Raw genomic sequence first — 23,621 nt, 5'->3', positions numbered from 1 at the left:
TGATTCAGCATTTGTCACTGTTAATAAAACGTATGTAAATATAAAGATACATGGAATACAAAATATGATCTATTTTAAAGACAAGTAAATAAATATAATTAAAAATATATTTTACACCGACTATAAAAATATACGATAAAATACTTATACCTAACTTACATCTTCTATTATTGAAATTATTGTTGTAAAGTTATAAGTAACTGGTTTTATAATAGTCTAATGTATTACAATTATTATAATGACGTCTACATAATTTTATATACCTTATTTATTATTAAAGGTAAATTAAATTTATTTTATTTGATATTAATATTTAATTATATGTTTATCATTTTTATTTTTATATTAATTTACATATGTATATTTATTTATTAATTCTGGGTCAACCACAATTATAATAAGTATTTTACTTTTTATCATAATTGATATTTTTGTCAAAGCATTTATTCAATACACCGTTTTGCTTATTCTTATCTTGAAATATGTCAAGAGTAATAGCTGTGATATATTGATATAGGTACCTATGAAATAACAATTTTGTACAATTAAAATAATTACAAAAGACGATTAATAGTTGGGATTGAAATTAAATTTCAAAATTTTAAATTTTAACAATGAAAATTTGTAAGAAATTTAGAAAAATAATTTTTTTTTTTTAAAGTGATAGTGATTAAAATTCAAAAGTAATACTATATTCAAATATTTTCAAACATAAATACATAATATACTATAGTATATATTTAAAAAATATTCCGCATTGAAAAAAAGGTTTCTTTGTCTTTGCAAAAAAAAAGAACACCTGTACGAGCAAGACGTACGAGATATGTATAGTAGATAGCTAATTTATTCTAATCTTATACATATACCTAGAAAAACAACAAAATATTCAAAACTGCATTAGAAATCTAAACACAATGTTTCATTAATATGCGCTTTTATACTTTATTTTAATATTAAAGAAACATTGTTTACATTATTTTTCCGACTAAAAATAAATACAAACAAGAATGGCAGTGGATTCGTGCATCACTTATATATTATAGAATTTATATCTATCAAAAAAATAATATATTAGCGATTTCGTTAACACGATAATAATAATAAAAATAATAATAATACATATCAATTCATATTCAACAATATACGTCACCTGAAGTTATTGTTTTGAATGAGACTGTAAGTTTGAAGCGGTGGATAAATATTAAATAAAAAAAAATAGCTTCGATGTTGACAGTTCTCGATACTCGATGCTACTACATCTAGTATAATCCTATTGCAATTTATGAACATCTCTACATTAGATCCCCACTAGAGTATCCCTACTATAATTTATTATTGATCACAAATAGAGTATGTATATACTTAATTTATATATAGGAACCGTTATACCTATTATCCTACTTTCGCCTTTCGTAAATCATATTTGTTTTTTTGTCATTAATTTAACATTCAGTATACACACCATGAAACCCAATTAAAATGTTAAGTTGTAAATGCATATATTCATAAATTATGTTGTATACGTTATTTTTTTATTGAACAATTAATAAGATGATAGTCAGCGAAGCTGTTTTAACCATAATTGTACTAATAATATTTACATGACGAATACCTAAATAATAATTTATGCGCAAAATGTGATCACTGATCACTATTGTCATAAACACATAACAATATTGTTATACATTATATGTGAAATTTGTCAATACAATTTTGATATATAATTATAATTTATTAGACTTGTTAAGGTTTAGGAACTGAATAGAGAAGCAGAAATCTTAATTCTAGTTAAATTAAGAAAATCGTGAAATTAGCTTTGCTGTATAGGAGGTTTTAAGTAGGTTTTTATCTACATAGAGTAGATCATTGTGACATTATAATGGATATGTTATATTTAAATTCAATGATAAATCATTGTACATTTGTACCTACACAAATGACTGATTCTGAGCAACAAAAGTGACGGGTGGATTAGTACTATAATATTGAAGGATAGTTTATGTTAAATTATTTTTTTATTATTATTATTATTATTATTTCTCAATTCAGTAAGATGATTTAACTTTTGTCAAAAATATTACATTAAACTCATAATTTTTTATCGATATACGGTATAATGGTATCAATAGGCTCATGATATGAGCAACATAAAATTAATTTAAATACTTCAAACATTTTGAAAATTTTAATACGTAACGTTGAACGATTTATATAGTTTCTACATTTAATGTATTTAAAACAATAATAGAATAACTAAAAGCTTTAAAGGAAAAATAATTAAATTCCGTTAAAATAACCAATTTTGTAAATATTTGAACTTTAGATACTTATACAACTAAAAAAAGTTTTAAATGTCTGTACAAATAGGTACCTCAAAAAAGCAAAATATTTTAAAATTTTTAAATAACTGCCTACATTTATTCTTTTGTAAATTAAAAAAAAAACAAAAACATTTTGTCATAAACTTATATTGAAAGAGTATTTCCTCTTCATGTATTAGCTATTTATTTAATCCGATTTATTCAAATATTGAAAAATCTACTGAAATTTTTAGATTTACAAATAAATTTTCTGCTTCTTACAAGAAATTTTACTTTGTTTAAACACATTAGACATTTTAAACCTAGCGATAAGTAATTAGTTATAATTGAAGTTGGAAGTTATGTTTTAGTCAATATTCCAAAGGCAGATTGTGGACCATTAGAAACTCAAAATATTATATTGGCAAAATTGCAAGTAAAAAGAAAGTAATGTGCCTAAAATATAATAATATAATAGTTCAGTTTACATGTTACATAATATGGTTAGTAATATAAAATAAAACTAGTAATGAAATAGTCAAATAGTTATTACCATAAAATGATTGTAGTTCTTACAAAACCTAGCTGCTGTTAGTCTATATGCAATGAGTCTGAAAAATAGCAAGCTGTTTGGAAAAATAATAAGTAGTTCGCAAACGGGCTATCTCATTGCAAAGAGCCTATAGACTTTTCGCAAAAAAACTAATTTTCCATAAGGTATACGGGGCGCATGTAAATTCCACCGATTGTAACCTTTTTAGACCGTTTTTCATTCAAATTCCACCGGTAAATTTTTATTTTTATTTAGATATTAGGGATTTCCCCTTTTACATTTGTGATAAATTAATTAGTATTAGAGTATATGTATAATATGAAATTATTAAAAACGCAATAACAATAAAACAATGGTAAGCAATAATAATAATAAGTTATAATAGATAATAGGTACATAACTTATGTACAGATTTCTTATTTATACATAGGTAATATATTTAAAATTTAGATACTTTTATCATTTTTTAAACAAATTTAAAAATACTATGTAATATTTAATAATGATTATTAATTAGTAGTTACTTATTTTACCATCGGTGGAGTTAACAAGTTTTCAGATCAAAAATACGTACCAGTGGAATTTACATGTTTAAATTCAACCCAAAAATCGACTACTTATAAATTGGTGGAATTTACAATCGCCCGGCATACGACATATACCTATATATATGATGAATATCAGGGATGGGCAAATCAAAATTACTAGAGGGCCAGTTTTTAGAAAATTAAAATCTAGCGGGCCAGAACATAATAATCAAACAACGATCGTACAAACTATAAAAACGGTCGTACAAATTTATAAAAATTACGTACTAAAATATGACATGAGAAAATAAACAAAAAGACTAAAATGTCTTGCGGGTGGGGCCAGAATGCCGTTTTTTTTTTGAGTAACTAAAATAATAGCCGAAAAATGATCGTGCAAATTATAAAAATGGTCATATAAATTTATACAAATTACGAACTAAATTATAGTGCAGTTAAAGTGTTAAATCTATGAATATATAATTTTTAAGTATGGGTGGGGTTGAAATTACATCACTCTAACCCCACCCACTATTATTCTTCGGTTACTGGAAAACTTATAGATTGTACAAATTTTGAAAATTGTCGTTCAAATTTATACAAATTATACATATTCAATATTGATAAAAAACATTTTCAAAAATTGGAAGTGGGCAAAGACGGAATGATAAAGATATATATTAAGCATGTCAAGATTAGGTTGGTGCTCCACGTATGAACTAATAATAATATATATCATAGACCAAATGTTAACAAGCTGTCAAAATGTAGAATAAATAAAAATAAAAATACATAGATTAACATGATATATACATCAAAAAAATTAAGTTTGTAAATAAGAACGGTGATATTGATATTAGATAACTACTTTATATTTTGTTATAAAAAATTATAAGTTATAAACTAATACATAATAAAACGTGTATGTATGACAATCGAACAATCCGTCATAATATAGATAAGCAATCAACTATGGTCTGGATGGTCTATTTGTAACTTGTCACATTCTACATTTTTAATATTTATAAATATGTATATATATATATATATATATATATATATTTAAATAAATATTTCTAAGGAACTGTATTTTTGTAATATAACCATGGACTGGTCCAGTTAATTATTTTTTTAACAAATTTCTGTAATTTTATGATGTAAATTAAAAATCAATTCTATAAGGATAATTATTCACCATTTTATCAAAACTCAATTAAACAGACAATTACTAAAAACATTTTAAATATAAAAATCAACAGTTAAAATTGAAAATTTATAAATAGGTATTTATACTATAAATAACTATTAGTAAAATCATTAAAAATTATAAGCATGGTATTTGTTAAATGATAAAATTATAGTAAATGATAACATTTTCCAAATAATTTGGTTAATATGACAATTAACTCGTTAAATAATTTATTCAACATATTTTAAAAATAACTAGTTTTGTTTTAAGATATGGGTTTGGAAATGATAATAAATAATAATTAATTTGATTTTTATCTCAACCTTGAATTTAACTAATAAATGATAAAGAACTACTGCCTTTGAAAAAAAAAGAAAGCATTTTATACAGTATGAAGGTAAATATTATCCTTTTAGAGCACATGTAAATTATGTAGATTTTTAGTTATTAATAATTACAAGCTAATTTAATTGCACTAGCTATTTGTATACTAAAGTAGGCAAGTGAGTACCACTCTACTATTAATTAAAAGTCAAGTGGGTTACTGTTATAGGTGTGTTCAAAGTGAATCAAAAGGTATATCATTGTACACGAAAAACGATTCTGAATAGGAACCGTTTATCAACCTACACCTCAAAGTATATTAAATTAAATATGGTTTTTTGATATAAATATCAAAGACATTTATTTTACTTTTAATATCACGGTTGGCTGATATTTATTCTTTGCGAAAATATTACATTTATAAATAATTAATACTTTGTTACTATAATAATATATATTTATACCATATTATATCAACATTTATTAATATATTTCTGTACATAACATACAACAGTAACAATATCTGAAAATAAATCAAAAATATCATTACGTTATGTAAAGTTCATAATAATATGAAATGTAAAATGTTTGAACTTTCCACGAATAACATTTTTGATTTATAACAAAATATTTAATATCATTAAAATACGTAATTTTGTTCAAATTTGAACTTTTTCGAACGTCTATAAAAAATAGCAGTGTTTTCATATACATTTTTTTAAGTTCTAATATAAAACGCTCATGTAGAATATATTATATTACGTTTTCAAACCTTATTTACAAAAATTAAAGATTTTATAAATTATTCACTTCAAAACACTTGTAAATTATATAATTTTGTGATTTTGAAAAATTTTATAAACATTTAAACTGTAAATGCGTATAAAACAAAATATTTCCAATGTATTTTTAATAATTAACACAGATATAAGAATAAATTATGAAGGATTTTGGTATTCAATATTAAAAAAATTTTATTTTTTGATATTTTTAGAAAAAAATCTAAAAAAATATATAAAAACAATCATTTTTTAGTATTAACTACTTATGAAGAATATTGTATTTTATTTTCAAATCAAAGCTAAAAATAATTGAAGATTTTATAAATTGTTTTGCACAAAATACTTGTTCCGACAACTCCTTCATGCCATTGTAAATCAGCCCATATTCTTATTGCGTTTCAGGGTACAGATTGTATATTTCTTATAAAAATAAAAAATAAAAAAAAATTTTTGACGAATTTTGTCAAAGTTTAAACTTCAAATGCATACAAAAAAATTAAATAATATTAATGTCTCAACATTATAATAAATAAAATCAACTTATGTGGACTTTGGAATCTTGTATTAAATTTTCATGAATTTTGACCCAATAAATAGGTTTTTATCGACATTAAAAAAAATAATAATAATAATAATAATAATAATAGTAAATATATTCAATAACAATCTCAAGTTTCTACAGTTATTTTTAAATTATAGAAAAATTAAGATATTAATATTTTCAAAAAGTAGTTTAGCCCATCTTTCCTTAGTTTATTCTCCAATTATCAAAAAAATCTAACCACCCCAAGGTACTAACTAAATTTCATTTACTACCAGAAATCATGTTCAAAGTTGAAAATTCTAGCATTTTAACTATATAAAAGGTGATAATGTTCAACTTAGTATTATAAAAGTAACACGCAGAATTTAGAAGTCCTTTGGATAATATATTATTCGAATCACCTCTCGTAATATTTCACTGCAATTATTTAAAAATTTTAGAGTTAAATGAATATAAAATAATTGTTTTCTTTTCAGAGGTTACAAATTATTTACTTCCTAGTTATTTAACTCATCCATTTTTGAATATTGATAATTATACTTATACGTTTTCTAAAATAATATTCATTACCTATATTTATTTTGAGTACAAATGTCATCTACTAAATGATAATAAAAATTAACATTTATTTATAATTGTATAGGCAATAATATGTACTATGTATTACAGATATAGGTGTAGATACTCCACGTGGTAGTTGAAGTACACGGTTTATTGTTTACAGTAAATTTAAGTGGCAACAAAAAAATAACACAATTTAATTTTACTCGTATAAAATGTATTACATGGATAACAGATTAACTTAAGCAGAAATGCTTAAGTCATTAAAGTAAATTGTTTTATTTTAATCTACACAGTCTGAGTATACTTACTATTATAACTTTTTTCATAGATATAAATAATTTATTATATAGTAACTATTAATATGTAATTATAATCGTATAATAATAATTGTTAATATTTTATTACAATATTATCTATTTAAGTAAGGTAAAAAATAATATCCATAAAAAAATATTAAGGTATAAAGTTTCTGAAATTAATAATTCATCCATCGGGTAATTTTTTTAATGTTATTAAATATTATTAAATTATTATACGAAATCTAAATTGAAAAAACAATGTCCGCTTATTAGAAAATATTAAAAAGTTTTCAAGAATATGAGAATAGATACGTAGATTTTTATGGAAATTTGAATGAATAACAATATTTAAGAAAAGCAATAATCATTACAAAAAATTAAAAGCCAGTTCGTAAAAAAAAAAATAAAATGTACAATGAAAATATATTTTTGTGACTTACAATAAATGTAACCCAAATCCTTAATAATCGTTTCAAAATAAATAATAGTTAAAAAAAAAAGAATCAATATAACTGTTGCTAATATGATTTCTTTCTCGTATAAATATGTAATAATAATTTATTCTTAATTTTACTCTCATCACATTCGCTTATTGTACATTTTATACTGCATAGATATTAGATAATGTACAATTTATAATTAAAAATAACATTAAATATCTTTGGTAAAAAATAAAATTCCATTAGTTTAAAATCATAATTTAGTAGTGTTTGAATTATTTAATTTCTGACTATATTTTTTAACATTTATAAATAATTCTAATAGTCTTCTAAACATTTATTGTCTTTTGGCCGCATCTACAAATATTAGTTCATTAATTTAGTTTTTCTTAAAGTGTCCAACATTTGATAGAATATTAAATTAAACATGATTTATAGATCGTAAATTTCACAGCTAGCTATAATCCTATTGTTACAAAAGAAGTCTTTGATTGTATAAACTATAAAAAGTAGAAATATACAATGATGAGTTATGACTAATAAGTAATGGGTTTACTAGGTAACCTATTTATATTATTACAAATTATTTACAAATATACACATTTTTCATTTCTATAAATATTATTCTGTACTTCATCCGTGTAGAAAAATAAGTAATTGTCTTAAAAACTTGTAATTTAAATATGGATAATATTCAAATTTCACTCCAAATTAGAGATATTAACCAACGCTTAAATAATTAAATAACAATGTAAGATTTAAATCATCAACTAAATTAACCAAACATTATATTATATTCTACAAAGACACGGATTCTAAGAAACACAAATTTATCAAAGTCAAATTAAACATTACCCACATCACAACGTCTAAAAATTTAAACTGTTGTTACTCATTAGTTATTACAGACAAAAAGCACCGTCTAAATAATTATCAAAGGTTTATAAGAAATCTTTATAAACGACTTTTATGCATTAATACAATAATATAAATATTATAATTTATATTATAAAATGATAAAAACCCATATTTTAATCAGCCGTATATTTTCGTCGCGATAGTAAATTAACAACAAGCAATACGATTTAATGACTATCCAATAATGCATTTTACATTGTGATCTATAACCACTAAATAACCCGGTTATGACCGCAGACGTACCCATACTGCAGTACAGATGACGGATAAGTATAAATGAGAACTGAAACATAATGAAGTTCGTCTGCCCGACAAACGGATGGCGGACTGGTACATAAAAAGCAATTTTCTAGTGCAGCAACGGTAACGGGTTGACGTCTGCGTCGGCAGCGCTCATTTCAGTGAAACGAGAAGTTGGTGCCAAAAAAAAAAAAATTATTAAACAAACATGTCGCTTTCTGGCGAGCGTGTCAAATTTGGGGGGTGCTCGTAACTTAGGCCGATGACGACTACGGCAGTGGCGGGAAAAACGATGACGCAATAAACGCGGTTTCTTACGCGTGACGTCGCGATGGTAGCGCGGGTCACTACTCACATTATAATGTTATATTAGCATTACTACTTACTAGCCGTAAAAGTGTTCGAGCAACGTTCGATTTTGTCTCTATCGTAATAAAATTTAAATGAACGATAAAATAAACATTTATTGATATGTACGTTTAAATATAGTGATTAATATTACTAAATGAATTAATAGTTCGACATAAATAAAATATAATAAGTATTTTGAGTATTTTAAGTACGAGAAAAGAGACCAATTGTGTGACGAACAACTGTTATTTCATCAGTAAATTATATATAAACCTATTCTGGAAAACAATCCGTGTGACTCTAGTTTCTCGTTCATTATCGAACGCGTACAGGGTGTATAATTTTGACGCAAATCGGTCAGTTTGTCACGACATAAATATATAATAACTAATAAACATGCGTTAATAATTATTGTAGTGATTGCAATTACTTTAAAATCGTTTCCCTTATTTTGCGGACGATTTAATATTTTGTTCAACACGAGTCTCGTAATTTTTCATTCCGTCAGGGTACCATTCCTATAGCGCACATTGCAACGTAGACTTCTGACTTTCTATTTACAACTTGTGTGTACTATAATGCAGTTTATTAAACGATCTTTTTTTTTTAAACTACAAAGGGTTTATAGAATATTTTATTAATATGCTAAATAATAAGAATACCGCGGTTCAAGAGATATTATGGACGATTCGCGCCAGACTAGCATACAATATGCAGGGATGCGATTCTCAGCGCGACGTAGCGAGTAGTGAAAAAATACACACATATGGCAGTTTAGAATACCTACATGGTTAATATCACAATAATAGTATCATTCTGGGCTCTGGTATATTATTATTTATTTTAAACCACGGTTGACGTTAGGGCGTAACAAATAAATACATACAAATAATAGAATACACGACGATCACTTACCAACATCTTGGCGATGATCTATCTGGTTCTGGTGTTACAACGATTAAATCAGAGTAATTATTTGTATTACTATCACAGTTTCTGCGGGTTGATCGGAGAAAAAAAAGGCACGTGCGACGAGACCGCGGCGGCAACGTGCGCGCATGCACGACTGTCGTCGGCGTCAACTGTGAAGACTGCGAGCGGGTGCGCGACTACCACTGAAAACGACGAGGATGACGATAACAGTCTAGTCGCGAGTTTCGCGGGGGCTGTGCACTGCTAGCGTCGTGGGGTCACCGTGCATGGACGTGCGCCAAAGACGCCGCAGACAACACTGACAGCGCGCTGGAGAGTTCGCGTGTGCCACGCCGGCGGTCCGTGCAAATAAATATTACATATATTTGAATGTGCAGATATCGTGTGTATATCGTCGTCTGCCGCGCAATACATAACATCATGTACATTAAAGGTACACATCTTTATATACATAATGGTGTGACGTACTGAGTTCGCCGCCCACCCGCCGACAGACCTGATGGTGGTCGACTGGTGAAGGTGGCGGTCGTCGTAAATTATATTATTATTATTGTTTTTCGTTAGCAATAATATTTTGTGATTTTTTTTTTCCCCGTTTCCGCTTCGCGCTCACGTCACAGTGTCTCCCTCTGCGCGTTTATATAATCGTAGAAACCTCGCTGCATTCAGTGCGGTGGTTTTTTTACATTTTAGTTTTTACACTGTCTCGCCACAGCTGCAGCTGCTGCTACTGCTGCCGCTGGCGGCGTCTGGCGGCCATCCGCTGTAACCGACGCCGCTCCGCCCATTGCGTTTACCTATAGGTATATCCTATTATTTTTGTACCTTTACGGAAATTGTATATTGTTTTTATCTTATTCCTATTTCCTATGCATTATACACATTGCACGCCACTGCGCCGGCTTCTGGGTGTCGATATCGTCAGTATTGGTCAACGCGTAAAAAACGTTAACAAGGCGACTGAATAAATGCAATTTTTTTACAACGCAGTACACGTATAATACGCGCACGCGTACGTCGTGAGCAAAAGTTCGACGCGCTACCAGTGTACAGACGACCGCGCGAGTTATCCGAGTTATGGAACTTCCGCGCCGCCCGTTCACGGAGCACGCGTCGTCGTTTTTCAGGTTTCGGTTTGTGCGCTTCCGGTGACGGGCGGTAGTCCAGAGTCCACGGTTTAAAATTAGATCACACCCGGATTAAATACTTTGGCATTTCGGTAGGCTCTTAATGACTGAATCACACATAGTGACTATAACATTATAATGACACACAATAATGGCACATTTTAAATTTTTTTATGACATGTTTAAAATACAAAATCAACCAACCTTTCAATAATTATCGTCATTGTACCAGATATCTAATACTTTTTTTTACCTTTAATTAATATAATAATTATTTTTAAAAAAAAATGTGTATGTCAACGTCAACTTTTATAGGAATTATGATTAATTTTTTCTTTTTTATTTTTAGAAAAAAATATATAATCTTAGACATAATAAGTATATGTGCGATAAGGGAGACAAACAAATAGGGTGATAGGTGATATACATAAATTTGAGGAAAGAAGCTACCCACTTATGACACTTTCGACTTGGTTTAGTCGTATGCGATTTAGTTATATATTAGTATTTATATTATAAATTATATATTTAGTTATATCACTTATATCTTATATGTTATTATTTAAAGTAATAAATCTCTGCACCATTTACGTTTAAGTCGCCTTGGAGGGCTACCTGGGATTGTGAGGGATGATAAGTTTTTAATGAGTGGATTTGAATGAGAGGATAGACAGTTGTGAAATTTTTTATAAAAGCGTTTAGCATGATTAATTTTAAAAAAAAACATGATTTTGTGAATGTAAGTTTTTTAAATTTTATTAATAGGTATTTGGTTTGAATTACGTTTAAAAATCATAGAGTTATTTGTTTAATTTTCAAATAAAGTCAAGATGAAAAAAAGAAAAAAGTGACACTAATTTTCTTTTGAGTAATGATTGAAACAAAACAAAATCAACTATTTATTATTATTGTTGTAAATTTAAAATTGTAATTGTATACATCATGATTAAAATAATTAATTACTGCAATGAGTTACACAATTTGTGGTACAAAATTACAAACTAAAATTGAGATATTCAGATTTTTGTTTACCAAATTTTAACAAGTCATTTTAGATTATCAATGGATTAGCTATTGACAAATAATAGTTTTAGCAATAACAAATTGTTTTACATCTTTTAACGACCATATAAGCATCTGTAAAGTTAGGTTTTTTAAAACGCACCTTTTGAAATTTTAGAGATGAATCTATATTAAAAATATTATGTTACTCTTTAATCCATTTACATTTTGATTATGCCCTTCTATAATCTAGCATTTATATTTAAACAAAATTCAAAATAATTTTATCATATTTTTATACGATCAATATTTTGTTTATAGCGTACGTTATTCTGATTAAGACGTTACAATTAATTTTTCTATATACATTATACAGTCATTAAAATAGCGATTCACGCAAATTAAATTGAAATTTTTAAATAAATTATTAATTGTCCTAAACCAACGGTTCCCAAGTCCCAACCTTTTTAGTTGTGCCGATTGCGGACCATCAATTTTATAAAAAAATCTTTTAGGCCCACTAATAGTACATCTATAAACGTATGTATATATATATTTATATATATATATGTGATATTTATTAGAAATAGAAGAATTATTAAAAACAATTATTTGTTCAAAAAAAAAAAATAAATATTTAACTTTATCACAAGTTAAACAGTTTAATGTGATTTTTGACATTGCTTGTCCTCCACGAGGATGTTTAAAATCTGGATTAAAACTAGATAGTCTTAGTCTTAAATAACTCTCAACATTCAGTTTATTACCATGTTTAAAAAAAAAAAAAATTAAGAGATAAAACTCGTTCATACAGATAGGTTTTCGAAAAGCCCATCAAGTTTCTTAGTGTAATTTTAGCGCAGCCGACACACGCTTCACACCGTGCATGATAAAAATGACAAATAACAGGTACCTATAAATGATAAACGAACTTCACGAGATAAAACTACATTCAAACTTTGATAACGTAAATTGTGTAAAAAAATATTTAATAACATTATTTTAAATATAGATGTTAATAATGTTAATATTATATGGTTCGCGGGCCAGTACCACGCTACTCGAGGCCCATAAGTATAGGCCACAGCTCATGCGTTGGAAACCGCTGTCCTAAACTGATTGTCTTGAATTATTGAAAAATATAAATTTTAAAATAATGCCAATAAACTGACAATATTTTAATATATTTTACACAAAACTTTCAATTACAAATTAAATTCAAAATGTTTGCAGGTAACTAATAAGAATATTAATTTTTTTTTAAATCTTTAATTTTTTTATAGCAAATGTCTTAAGAAATACATAACAAATAACTTGAAGTAGATATAATCAATATCTTGTTTTTATTTCACTTTGTATTTTTTCTTTTTTAAATTTAAATATTTTCTATGACATTTGTTCTTTTATTTTTCTTGTTATATTTATATTACTGATAATGTAGAGGTCCCTATTATACGTGGAATTCGTATAATTTTTTATACGTGTTCATGACATTAAAGTTTCACGAGTATTTTTAATTCATATGTATTATATGTGTTGGAGTTCGTGTTATTTAAGTACATGTGTAAATGCATTTAATATACAGCCATAAAAGCAAGGTGACCATGGTAATTGACTAATGCACTCAATTGTGTAAGCTATTAATTACAAAAATCATAGTTAAACTTTTTTTTACCCGTGAAAATGAATTCCTAATTTTTATTTGAAATATTTATCTGTAGGATTCTATATTCCTATAACATTTTATTTTGTTTAAGATTAGTTATCTATATTATTTAATTAGTGCATCACTGGTATTTTTTTCAAATTCCTAAAATAAATAATCTAAACATTTCATATGCATTCTATATAAATTAAAATTTTAAAATTAATCTTTTTAATTTTTTTTTGAAAATCCAGCATAATTAATTTATCATCAAATAAATCTACTTATATAATTTTGATCTGGTTCATGTAGTGCAATAACTCACTAAATTTATTTTAATCATATTTTGATATAGTTAAAAAGTTACAATAATAAAATAGTATAATAATCTAATTGTAATATTGTACTTCTGTAAATTATTCTTCTAATTTTTGTACTTTTACAATTAATCTATAATTTTCCTTGATATATGGGTATTTTAATTTCACTAAAACCTATAGTTAACTCTATTATGTAATGATCTACATGCATGTAAACTTAATTTGATCAATAACTGTATAAGAATTTAATATATATGAATGATGCCTATACTTGATTTTTTATTATTATTTTAAACCCTCAGTGTCATAGGTTATTGGGCAAACATCTTTTTTTACATATTTATATAAAAATAAAATAAGGAAAAAATTTTTAATTTGGTTTTCCTGTTAGATGGTGAATATAAGTTTAATAGTGATAGAAATTTATTTCGGATGGTTCTTTAATATTTAAGCGGTCGAGTCTAGAAAATATAAATTGATTTAAATGTTACATTTTATGAGAAGTTTAGTATTCAATTAAAATATGTTAGATAGTGATACGTATTTAAGTATTCCACATGTGGTATATATTGGAAGATTTTCTTTAAAAAAAAATCATGAGAGCTTTATATTATGATCAGTTCTAAGACGAATTAGGAATATTTTACCCATATCGAAAGTACCTCTGTTTCACAGGGATTTCTCACCGAGGTAGCGTGGCCGAGCGGTCTAAGGCGCTGGTTTAAGGCACCAGTCTCCTCGGAGGCGTGGGTTCGAATCCCACCGCTGCCAGTAGAATTTTTTATGTTTTACACCATAGATCAGCGGTTCTCAAACTTTTTATTTCGCGTACCACTTAAGTATATTATCAATCAGTCGCGTACCACTGATGATTAAAAATCCTACCACCATGCGGCCTTCCACAGTTCCGCATACCATCATGTAGTCTTTCGCGTACCACTAGTGGTACGCGTACCACAGTTTGAGAATCGCTGCCATAAATAATTATTATTAAAATAATATTTATTGCATTAGCAATTATAGGTAGACACTAAACAGTGAAGACCTTTCTGAACCGAACGTTGAAATTGCTTCCAGTATAATTATTTTCAACAAACGACTCTCATAATATAACATTTTGAAAAAATACACGACTTAAATATTTTTAACGACACAGAGCCCCGGATAACTGCTTGAAATTATCTAATCGTTAATCCGATAACGCATTAAACGGCCACAACCATCGTCGTATTTATGCAATTTAACTACCTATTTTTAAGAAATTTCACTAATATCATTAAACTCAATTCTCGCAGTTCGTCACGATCCATCGTAGTTTACTGGATTTATAAAATAAATGTTGAGGGAGCCAACTTAATATGTAAAAATATCGATTACCTGAGTTTGGAAGCCAATTTAATAGCTCCGAATCGGACCAGATCGGTACCTTTAATTAGGTAATCAGATCCGGGCTGGACTAAAGTTAGGCTTATGTATAATATATAATATTTATAACTTACATAACATTTTCTAAATATTTCTTCTGCTTGAAAATATAAAACAACATAAAAAAAAATTAAGTAATAATAAAATATAAGGCCAAATAATATGATATGTATTATTATCCAAAATATATTTGGGTTCCTAACTCAAAAACACGGCGATTGTAAACTGCGCCTAAGATACAGGTAAACACAAAATCATACATGTAAACTGCGCCCGAATAAATTACAGGTGAAATACTTAATTCGTTACAGATATATAATATAAATAATTAAAAATTAAATATAATTTAAAAAATTAAAATAAATTTAAATATTACAAATAATAACTTCATATTGTTATAACATATTAGGAATTAAAAAATATATAGTTTTAGAAATTAAAATAATTATAAATATTACAGACAATAACATAATATGGTGGATATGTATCTGTCGCATCCATATCGCGTTATTGTACGTTTCGCGAAATGGACAACGTTTGCATCCATTTCGCGAAATGAAACCGCGATTTCTCCACTTCACGTAATTACACAATATGGATAATATTTCGTGAAATGGATACCTAAACTATCGTCAACGGAACTTGTTCCGTCATTTGGATGTCCATATTGCAAAACTTAAAAAAAATTTTATTTTTATATATTATATATTTTATTCCTAAAAGTTTAATTAAATTATTAATTTTAAGTAAATGTTTTACAAATATTATAATATTATAATACTTTAATACAAACTATTATTTATTTAGACATGTTTGTGAGTTATGACAACAAGAATTACATTTTAAATTACCTTTAAAACAAGCACATTTTTTAGTTTAACATTTGCCTTTACAATAACAACTAAAAAAACCTTGACCTCCAGTTAAAGAAGAGACAATTTCTCTTAATGACATTTCTTTTGTCTTATTCACTTGCTCGATGTCAATGAAGTTTGATGTGGCTGATTGTATATTTCCAGAACCATACCAACCTTTTAGTACACCATGTTCAGTTCCTATACGGTTAAGGTCATTTTTCTGATCGATCACTACGGCAATAATGTTAGCTGGGTTTGTAGGACCTCTATCTACTTTCGGAACCGGGATTACAATACAGTCTCCAACTTTAAATGTTGGTATTTTGATCTTATTATCCTATAGCATAATGAAATAATGAATTATTTTAAGTAAATATAAAAACCAAAATGATTTTACTTGTAACATTTTTTCGGCTTGCTTTTCTATTTCTATAGCTCCTAAATGACGTGCTTCCTTAATTTTCATATTCTTCTCACATAAATTACATAAAATTGCTTCGGCGGAGTCCGTTTCCATATGACATTCTGTTCCGCAAACATTACATTGAACAGTTATTTTTTCGATCTCACTTTGAATATCTTCTTTGTAGATTTCTTCTAAGTCTTCTTCCGTTACCAATATTTGTAAAATTTCTATTAGTAAACTGGATGTTGCTAATCCAACTTTTGGATCATTCCCAAATAAAGCCTTATACGATGACCTACCAATCACACGATGATGAGAACTATTTTTTTGAAATTGAACAAATTGTAGTCCAATTGACCATTTCTTTGTTTTATTACCTTTCATCCAAGCTCTTAACATATTTTCTATGTCCTGGTTGCTTCTCTCAATACTTCCCTGGCTCTGCGGGTGTCTAGGTCGACCGTGAACAATAACGCAATCTGGCCAAAGTTCTTTCAATTCAATTATAATAGAATTAACAAATTCCCTACCGTTATCGCTCTGCAGTATTTTTGGTGCGCCAAACGTAAGAAAACCGATCAGAAAAATGACCTTAACCGTATAGGAACTGAACATGGTGTACTAAAAGGTTGGTATGGTTCTGGAAATATACAATCAGCCACATCAAACTTCATTGACATCGAGCAAGTGAATAAGACAAAAGAAATGTCATTAAGAGAAATTGTCTCTTCTTTAACTGGAGGTCAAGGTTTTTTTTAGTTGTTATTGTAAAGGCAAATGTTAAACTAAAAAATGTGCTTGTTTTAAAGGTAATTTAAAATGTAATTCTTGTTGTCATAACTCACAAACATGTCTAAATAAATAATAGTTTGTATTAAAGTATTATAATATTATAATATTTGTAAAACATTTACTTAAAATTAATAATTTAATTAAACTTTTAGGAATAAAATATATAATATATAAAAATAAAATTTTTTTAAGTTTTGCTATATGGACATCCAAATGACGGAACAAGTTCCGTTGACGATAGTTTAGGTATCCATTTCACGAAATATTATCCATATTGTGTAATTACGTGAAGTGGAGAAATCGCGGTTTCATTTCGCGAAATGGATGCAAACGTTGTCCATTTCGCGAAACGTACAATAACGCGATATGGATGCGACAGATACATATTCATCAATTGAAATTTGATTACTATTATATTTATTGATTAATTTTTCTAACTTTTCACGTTTTTTTTTTTGGTTTTAGAGTTTTGGAATTTAAACGGTTTATTTATACTATTTAATTTAATATATACTTCTAATTGAATTTCTTTTAATTTTTCTATAAAAATGAAAATATTTGGATGAGTTGTATAAAAGCTGGAATTAAAGTAAGAATGAAAAGACTCGCGTGCATTTGTGGTTAAAGTTGGCTCTGCTGATGCTTGAGCCCATACTTGAGCTTCTTCGTATAGATATTCGATAACGTGTTGGTATTTCTTGACAAAAATAAAATGTCTGTGATATACTTGAAAAAGTACACAATCGTCAAACATAGAGACTTTGATAAGTTTATAAGTCGGGTGCAGTTTACACTATACCTTTTTAACATAGATAAAATTTCGGGCGCAGTTTACAAAAAAAAGATTATTTGGGTGCAGTTTACGTATGCCCCAAAAACATCAAAGTGACTTCAAAGAAATTATAAATTAACAAAGGTTTAGTTTATTGATTAAACACAAATTATTTATATATAAATATAATTATAATTATACTTTTGTATATTTGTGTTAACGTTAAGCAACTATGATTTTTATTTAAAAAATTAAGTAATGATATTTACGTATAAGTATTTTCAATTTAATAGATCATTTTCTTTGTTTTAAGTTAAAATTTCAAACTTCTTTAATTCAACATATTACTTAAGTGCTGTTATATTTTTATAACAATCTTTAGAATAATATAAAATATAGAAATATATAAGATTATTAAAATTCAAACAACAAAATATATTTTTCAAAAGTCATATAGTTAATACTTGTTTGTACATATTAATATTTAGTAAATATAAATCAATAAAATATTTTTTTTAAAACAAAGATTTCAAAGAATGTTGATATTTTTTGCCATGGTAAATCTCAATAAATGGAAGTATCAAATTGCCAAGACATTTCTGTCATAGTGGTATAGCTTAGTTTTAACATGCATATACCTATGGTATCTACACTATTTATAATCGAGACCATTTAAATTAAGCGAAAGCAATAACAAAATATAAATAAAATACTATAATGTTATATTTTGTGTATTTCACTTTATATTAAATTTTCTTAAATTAAATTACTATATTCAGAATTTCAGACACTTCTAATAATAATTTCAGCTAAATTATAATTGATAATTGTTTTACTAAGCAATAAATCATAATATTTTTTAAGCATTTTTACTTACTTTCAAAAATATTTTTTTGTATAATGTAGTATTATTATGTCCATTATTATTATTATGTATACTGTATTTACATTAATACGGGGCACGATTCGGCTAAGCCAAGGCTCAGTTGGCTCAGACTGTAGTTCCGCTTATGTGTATCACCTACTAATTTATTTACCGACTATGTTATCCAAAATGAAAATTTGAAATTGAGGCAAAAAAATCTTGGTTAATGATTAAATAATGAGTAATCTTTTTCCAATTAGTTACTGCAATTAAATCTTTAAAAATTCAACATGCATTCAATATAATAAGCAATTAGTTAAATATAACAAAAGAATTAAATAAGCTAGTCAATTATATTATCAACATCTTAAATTTAACCAAATAGATCAAGACCCAGTTGGTCCAGACCGTAATTCCATCTATATCAATATCAAAATCTTATATTCACATAACCAGTTAAACCTATTCACTGTCTCAAAAACACAATAATAGCATTCCATAAAAATTATCTCCATATCTTGTCCCATTAAACTCAAAGTAATGATTTTAATTATTATATTTATATTTTACTTGATTTTAATTATCAACCAATTATTATATTTTATATGCCTATTTATTTGTAATTACATTATAATTATCATTATAATATCTGCATTTGTTGAACTGTTTTAATTGTAATGTATTATAGAGGAAACTCTTATTTAAAATAATAAATATAAATTATTAGAAATAAAATCAAAATCTTACCTACCTATCTATATATTATGTCATATATTTTTTCAAAAATTTAAAATCATACTCCAAAGAATAAAACTATCAAAATATTATTATTATTGAATTAGTAAATTAAAATTAAAATACGAAATATTAAATAAGCAGTGTACTCTTATAACAAATAATATTCAAATGATAATTATTCACAAATTAAATATTATCATGATTATTATACAAAATCCTTTTGTTTTTACAATTAATTTGACTTTTTGTTATTTAGTGATAAGACATCAAGGTAGACTTTTTGTTATTTAGTGATAAGACATCAAGGTACTATATATTATATTGACATAGTGACATATCAATATATTATGCTTTTAATAGTCACTATTCATTTTAAACATTATGAATTATAGACCATAAATAAAACTTAAATTTAAATCTATAGTTCTACATAAAGATGGTTAATTAAAAAGTTTTAAACATTAATCTAAACATTTAGCAGTATATTAATACTTTTTAGGCTATAAGTACTAAGATTTAAAAGCCTTTATTAAAACTATTATTATTTTTCATACGCACTGAATGAAAAAATTATTGCGTATACCTTATGCCTGTAATGAATATAAATAATATTATAACTAATGGCATGATTGTTAGAATTAAAACTTTTCATACTTAAAATGTAGAAAAGTTTGGTTTAATTATAGATAATTTTTTATTTTGCAAATTAAATGCCAAAAAAAATAATCCAGATGTATTGAATGTCATTAGACCAATAATTAATGAATTGTATGCGCCATTTGCGCAAATGTGATATATTTTATTATGATATATATTTTTACATAATTATATGTTACGGGAAAAAGACTAAATCGAATAAATAAACTAAGTCCTCAGATATATCAAGGTAAGACGTGAACTTCCTTTGATACTATGACAAAACATTATACCTACTTCAAATTTTGTACTGGCAAACATATACTCTATCCAACGAGAGAACATGCCAATTTTATGTATTCCCGTGTGACACACTGCTATAATAGAATCGCTCTCGATAGTAGAGTACCATATGAAGATGCAGAAGAAAAGATTTTCGTTGGGCCATATAACGCTATCTCACTGTATAGAGCATAGTTGTGATAAACATAATATTGAAAAAACTATAGCAACTACACATTTGAATATTTCACAGTATTGTAAAATAATGTATCATAATATTATTTTGATGTAAATAATTAAATTAAATAAGTATAAGTACTTTAATAATATTTTTTTATTATTATGTACTATTTTATATGATCAATAATAATAATAATTAGTTTATGAATTTCTTTATGACTTTTTTTTTTTATCTTTAAAATTAACATTATACACGATACACAATAATATTTATAAACACATGGTATCCACCACTTATTGTAAAATACTCAAATGTATAATTGCTACGGTTTTTCACAAATGATGCAGATTACAACTTTATTTTCCCTGGTAAAGGTTCAAAATTCCGTAGACAATTCACATTTTGCCAAGAAATTTTTAAGATTTGTCCTATTTCGATTTTAGCCCGTAGTATATACTGAACCTGTAAATTTGAGTTGGTTTAAACATGAAATCATATTTGAAAACAAAATATACGAATTTATTATTCAAAATTTCAATTACATTCAAAATCTAAATTATAGGCTTAATTTTTGATATGATACCTATTTTAATATTATTAGTTATCGATATCTTATATTTATTTTAAATTGATAAAATATACATTATAATAAAATCATAGATTACTGTTAACTGTTAAGGTTGTCAAGTCAGTAAACATTAAACGAGTATCTTTATTTAATATCAAATGTATTTGTGAATATTCAAGGTTTTTAAAAATTATGACTGACGTTATATACTATTTAAATATTGTACACATTATTTTAATTTATTTTTTCGATATTTCGTCATCATACCACGGTCACTTATATCTAGTTTATCTAGTTTAAGCATATTTTTTATTCATAAAAAACATGCATGATACAATAATTCTAGGTTCCAGGAAAACTTGTCATCATATAATTATTAAACCGTGTATATTATAAATACCATATAGATATAGCCGGAAAAAAAACTTTTTTGTGACGCCAGGCACGTCAGTAAGGGAAATATAAGAAAAAACTGAAAAAATTATATCGTATATACTATATAGATACTATAATTCACCATTGCAAATTAAGATATAGGCTTTTGATATTTTTTAAAAATGCTTATAATACATACAAAATCTTCAGTATTAGGTTATTAAATAAGAAAAATAACAAATTAAAATTAAATATAATAATGATTTGAATTTTTTTTTAACATGTTTATTTTATTTTCTATACCCACTTTATATTATACTAGCTGAATTACCTGACTTCGCCCATGTGTAGTTTGTATTTTCTCAAAATGTCTGTAATGACGAATAAAATTCAACTATAAATAATAGTATTTGCTACAACCTAACCTTTTAAATATGTTAAAAAATAGTATTGTCATAAAACGGGAACATAAAAAAGGCCAGTTCGTTTTATATAATTAAGGATAAAAATATAATCCTCTCTCCCCTCAGGCAAAATAAAATGATAAATTGGGTGATGTGGTAATATTCAGGAAAATATTTTGAACAACTCAGTGAAACAAAATTGGAAAATGTTAAATAGTGTCATCACAAAATGAAAACAATCAAAATACAATCCCTCTCTCCCTCCCTCACCCTCCCACTTCCATCAGGGAAAGAAAAAGAAAAATCAGGCGACGTAGTAACACTCAAGAAGGTGTTTTGAAAAACTTTGCGAAAAAAATTGTAAAAATGTTAAATAGTGTCATCACAAAACGGAAACATAAAAAAGGGCTGTTCTTTTATATATACCTACAAGGAAGAATATTGCTTGTTATTTAGTACACATTTTTATTAGCCATGCCATTATTATTATTATTATTGCTATTTTATTATTATATTTTTTGTCAAATATTTTATTTTTGAAAATTTGAAATAAGTTTTTAAATCGGATAATAAACTCTCAATTTTCTGCTGCAGTAATCGATCGTATTGTATGATATCGACCATAATATTGAACTAAATATTTGTAGATTGAACATACTCATTTATACTATGCAAATTTATTCTTTAATGCGTAATGCTAGTATAAATATAATACTGCCATTGGCTAATATCTGACAAAAGAATCATTTTGGATTATTTATTATATTCATGAATATAATACGCTACGGGTTCATTATACATGCCAAATATACCTAATACTTGTACTGTAGGTAACTAATTATCATAAAATAAACGTTGGCGATAATGGATATTAAAAAAAAAATTCATAAAAAACGCGTATATATGATGAATAAATGAATTTTGACAAAATATAAAATATAAATGTCCCGGGATCTTATATACATAGGCCACGTATATCATTCTCTTTGTTGCAGCACATAATTGATGATTTATTATATTATATTCAAATTTCAAACACTTGATAAAAAAAAAAAAAAACATAAACGATAAAACGACTACATATTTTACGATATTAATAGTTATTAACCTAACCTCTTATTTTTTTTATTTTAATATTTAGGTAATAAACCTTTCTCATCATGCTAAATACAGCGACACCTAACCTAACCAAGAACGAAGCATTTTTGTACGAGAGAAGATCATTGGTTTGTTGTATACCTACATCATCGCTTGCTAGACCT

General features: G+C 26.3%; 2 protein-coding genes and 1 non-coding gene across 4 annotated transcripts in view; 1 reads left to right on the top strand and 2 right to left on the bottom strand.

Annotated features, from left to right (window-relative positions):
* Positions 1-10,327, bottom strand: part of LOC112604414 (solute carrier family 22 member 21-like) — a 30,509-nt gene extending 20,182 nt beyond the window's left edge. The window contains exon 1 of one of the 2 annotated variants that reach the window (XM_025353448.1): positions 9,947-10,327. In XM_025353448.1, coding sequence (XP_025209233.1) covers positions 9,947-9,952 — 6 coding nt within the window. In that variant the 5' untranslated portion in view covers positions 9,953-10,327. Of the gene's footprint in view, positions 1-1,150; positions 1,249-9,946 lie in introns of those variants that run through there. The other variant, XM_025353449.1, reaches the window with a different exon arrangement.
* Positions 10,328-14,747: 4,420 nt separating this feature from the next.
* Positions 14,748-14,829, top strand: Trnal-aag. The gene has a single exon. It is a non-coding gene; the product is annotated as a tRNA-Leu (tRNA).
* A 1,530-nt stretch (positions 14,830-16,359) lies between these two features.
* On the bottom strand, positions 16,360-17,482 carry LOC112604294 (SCAN domain-containing protein 3-like). The gene is made up of 2 exons (XM_025353261.1): positions 16,738-17,482; positions 16,360-16,677 (listed from the first exon to the last, which is right to left on the bottom strand). The coding sequence occupies exons 1-2, from the start codon at positions 17,359-17,361 to the stop codon at positions 16,360-16,362; spliced, it is 942 nt and encodes a 313-aa protein (XP_025209046.1). The 5' UTR covers positions 17,362-17,482.
* Between the last annotated feature and the right edge of the window lie 6,139 nt (positions 17,483-23,621).

Source organism: Melanaphis sacchari, unplaced genomic scaffold (assembly GCF_002803265.2).
Source record: "Melanaphis sacchari strain LSU unplaced genomic scaffold, SCAv2.0 Contig11_pilon_pilon, whole genome shotgun sequence".
Classification (NCBI taxonomy): Eukaryota; Metazoa; Arthropoda; class Insecta; order Hemiptera; family Aphididae; genus Melanaphis; species Melanaphis sacchari.
Note: the sequence above shows the minus strand (reverse complement) of the source record. Positions and strands in the feature narration are given on the sequence as shown.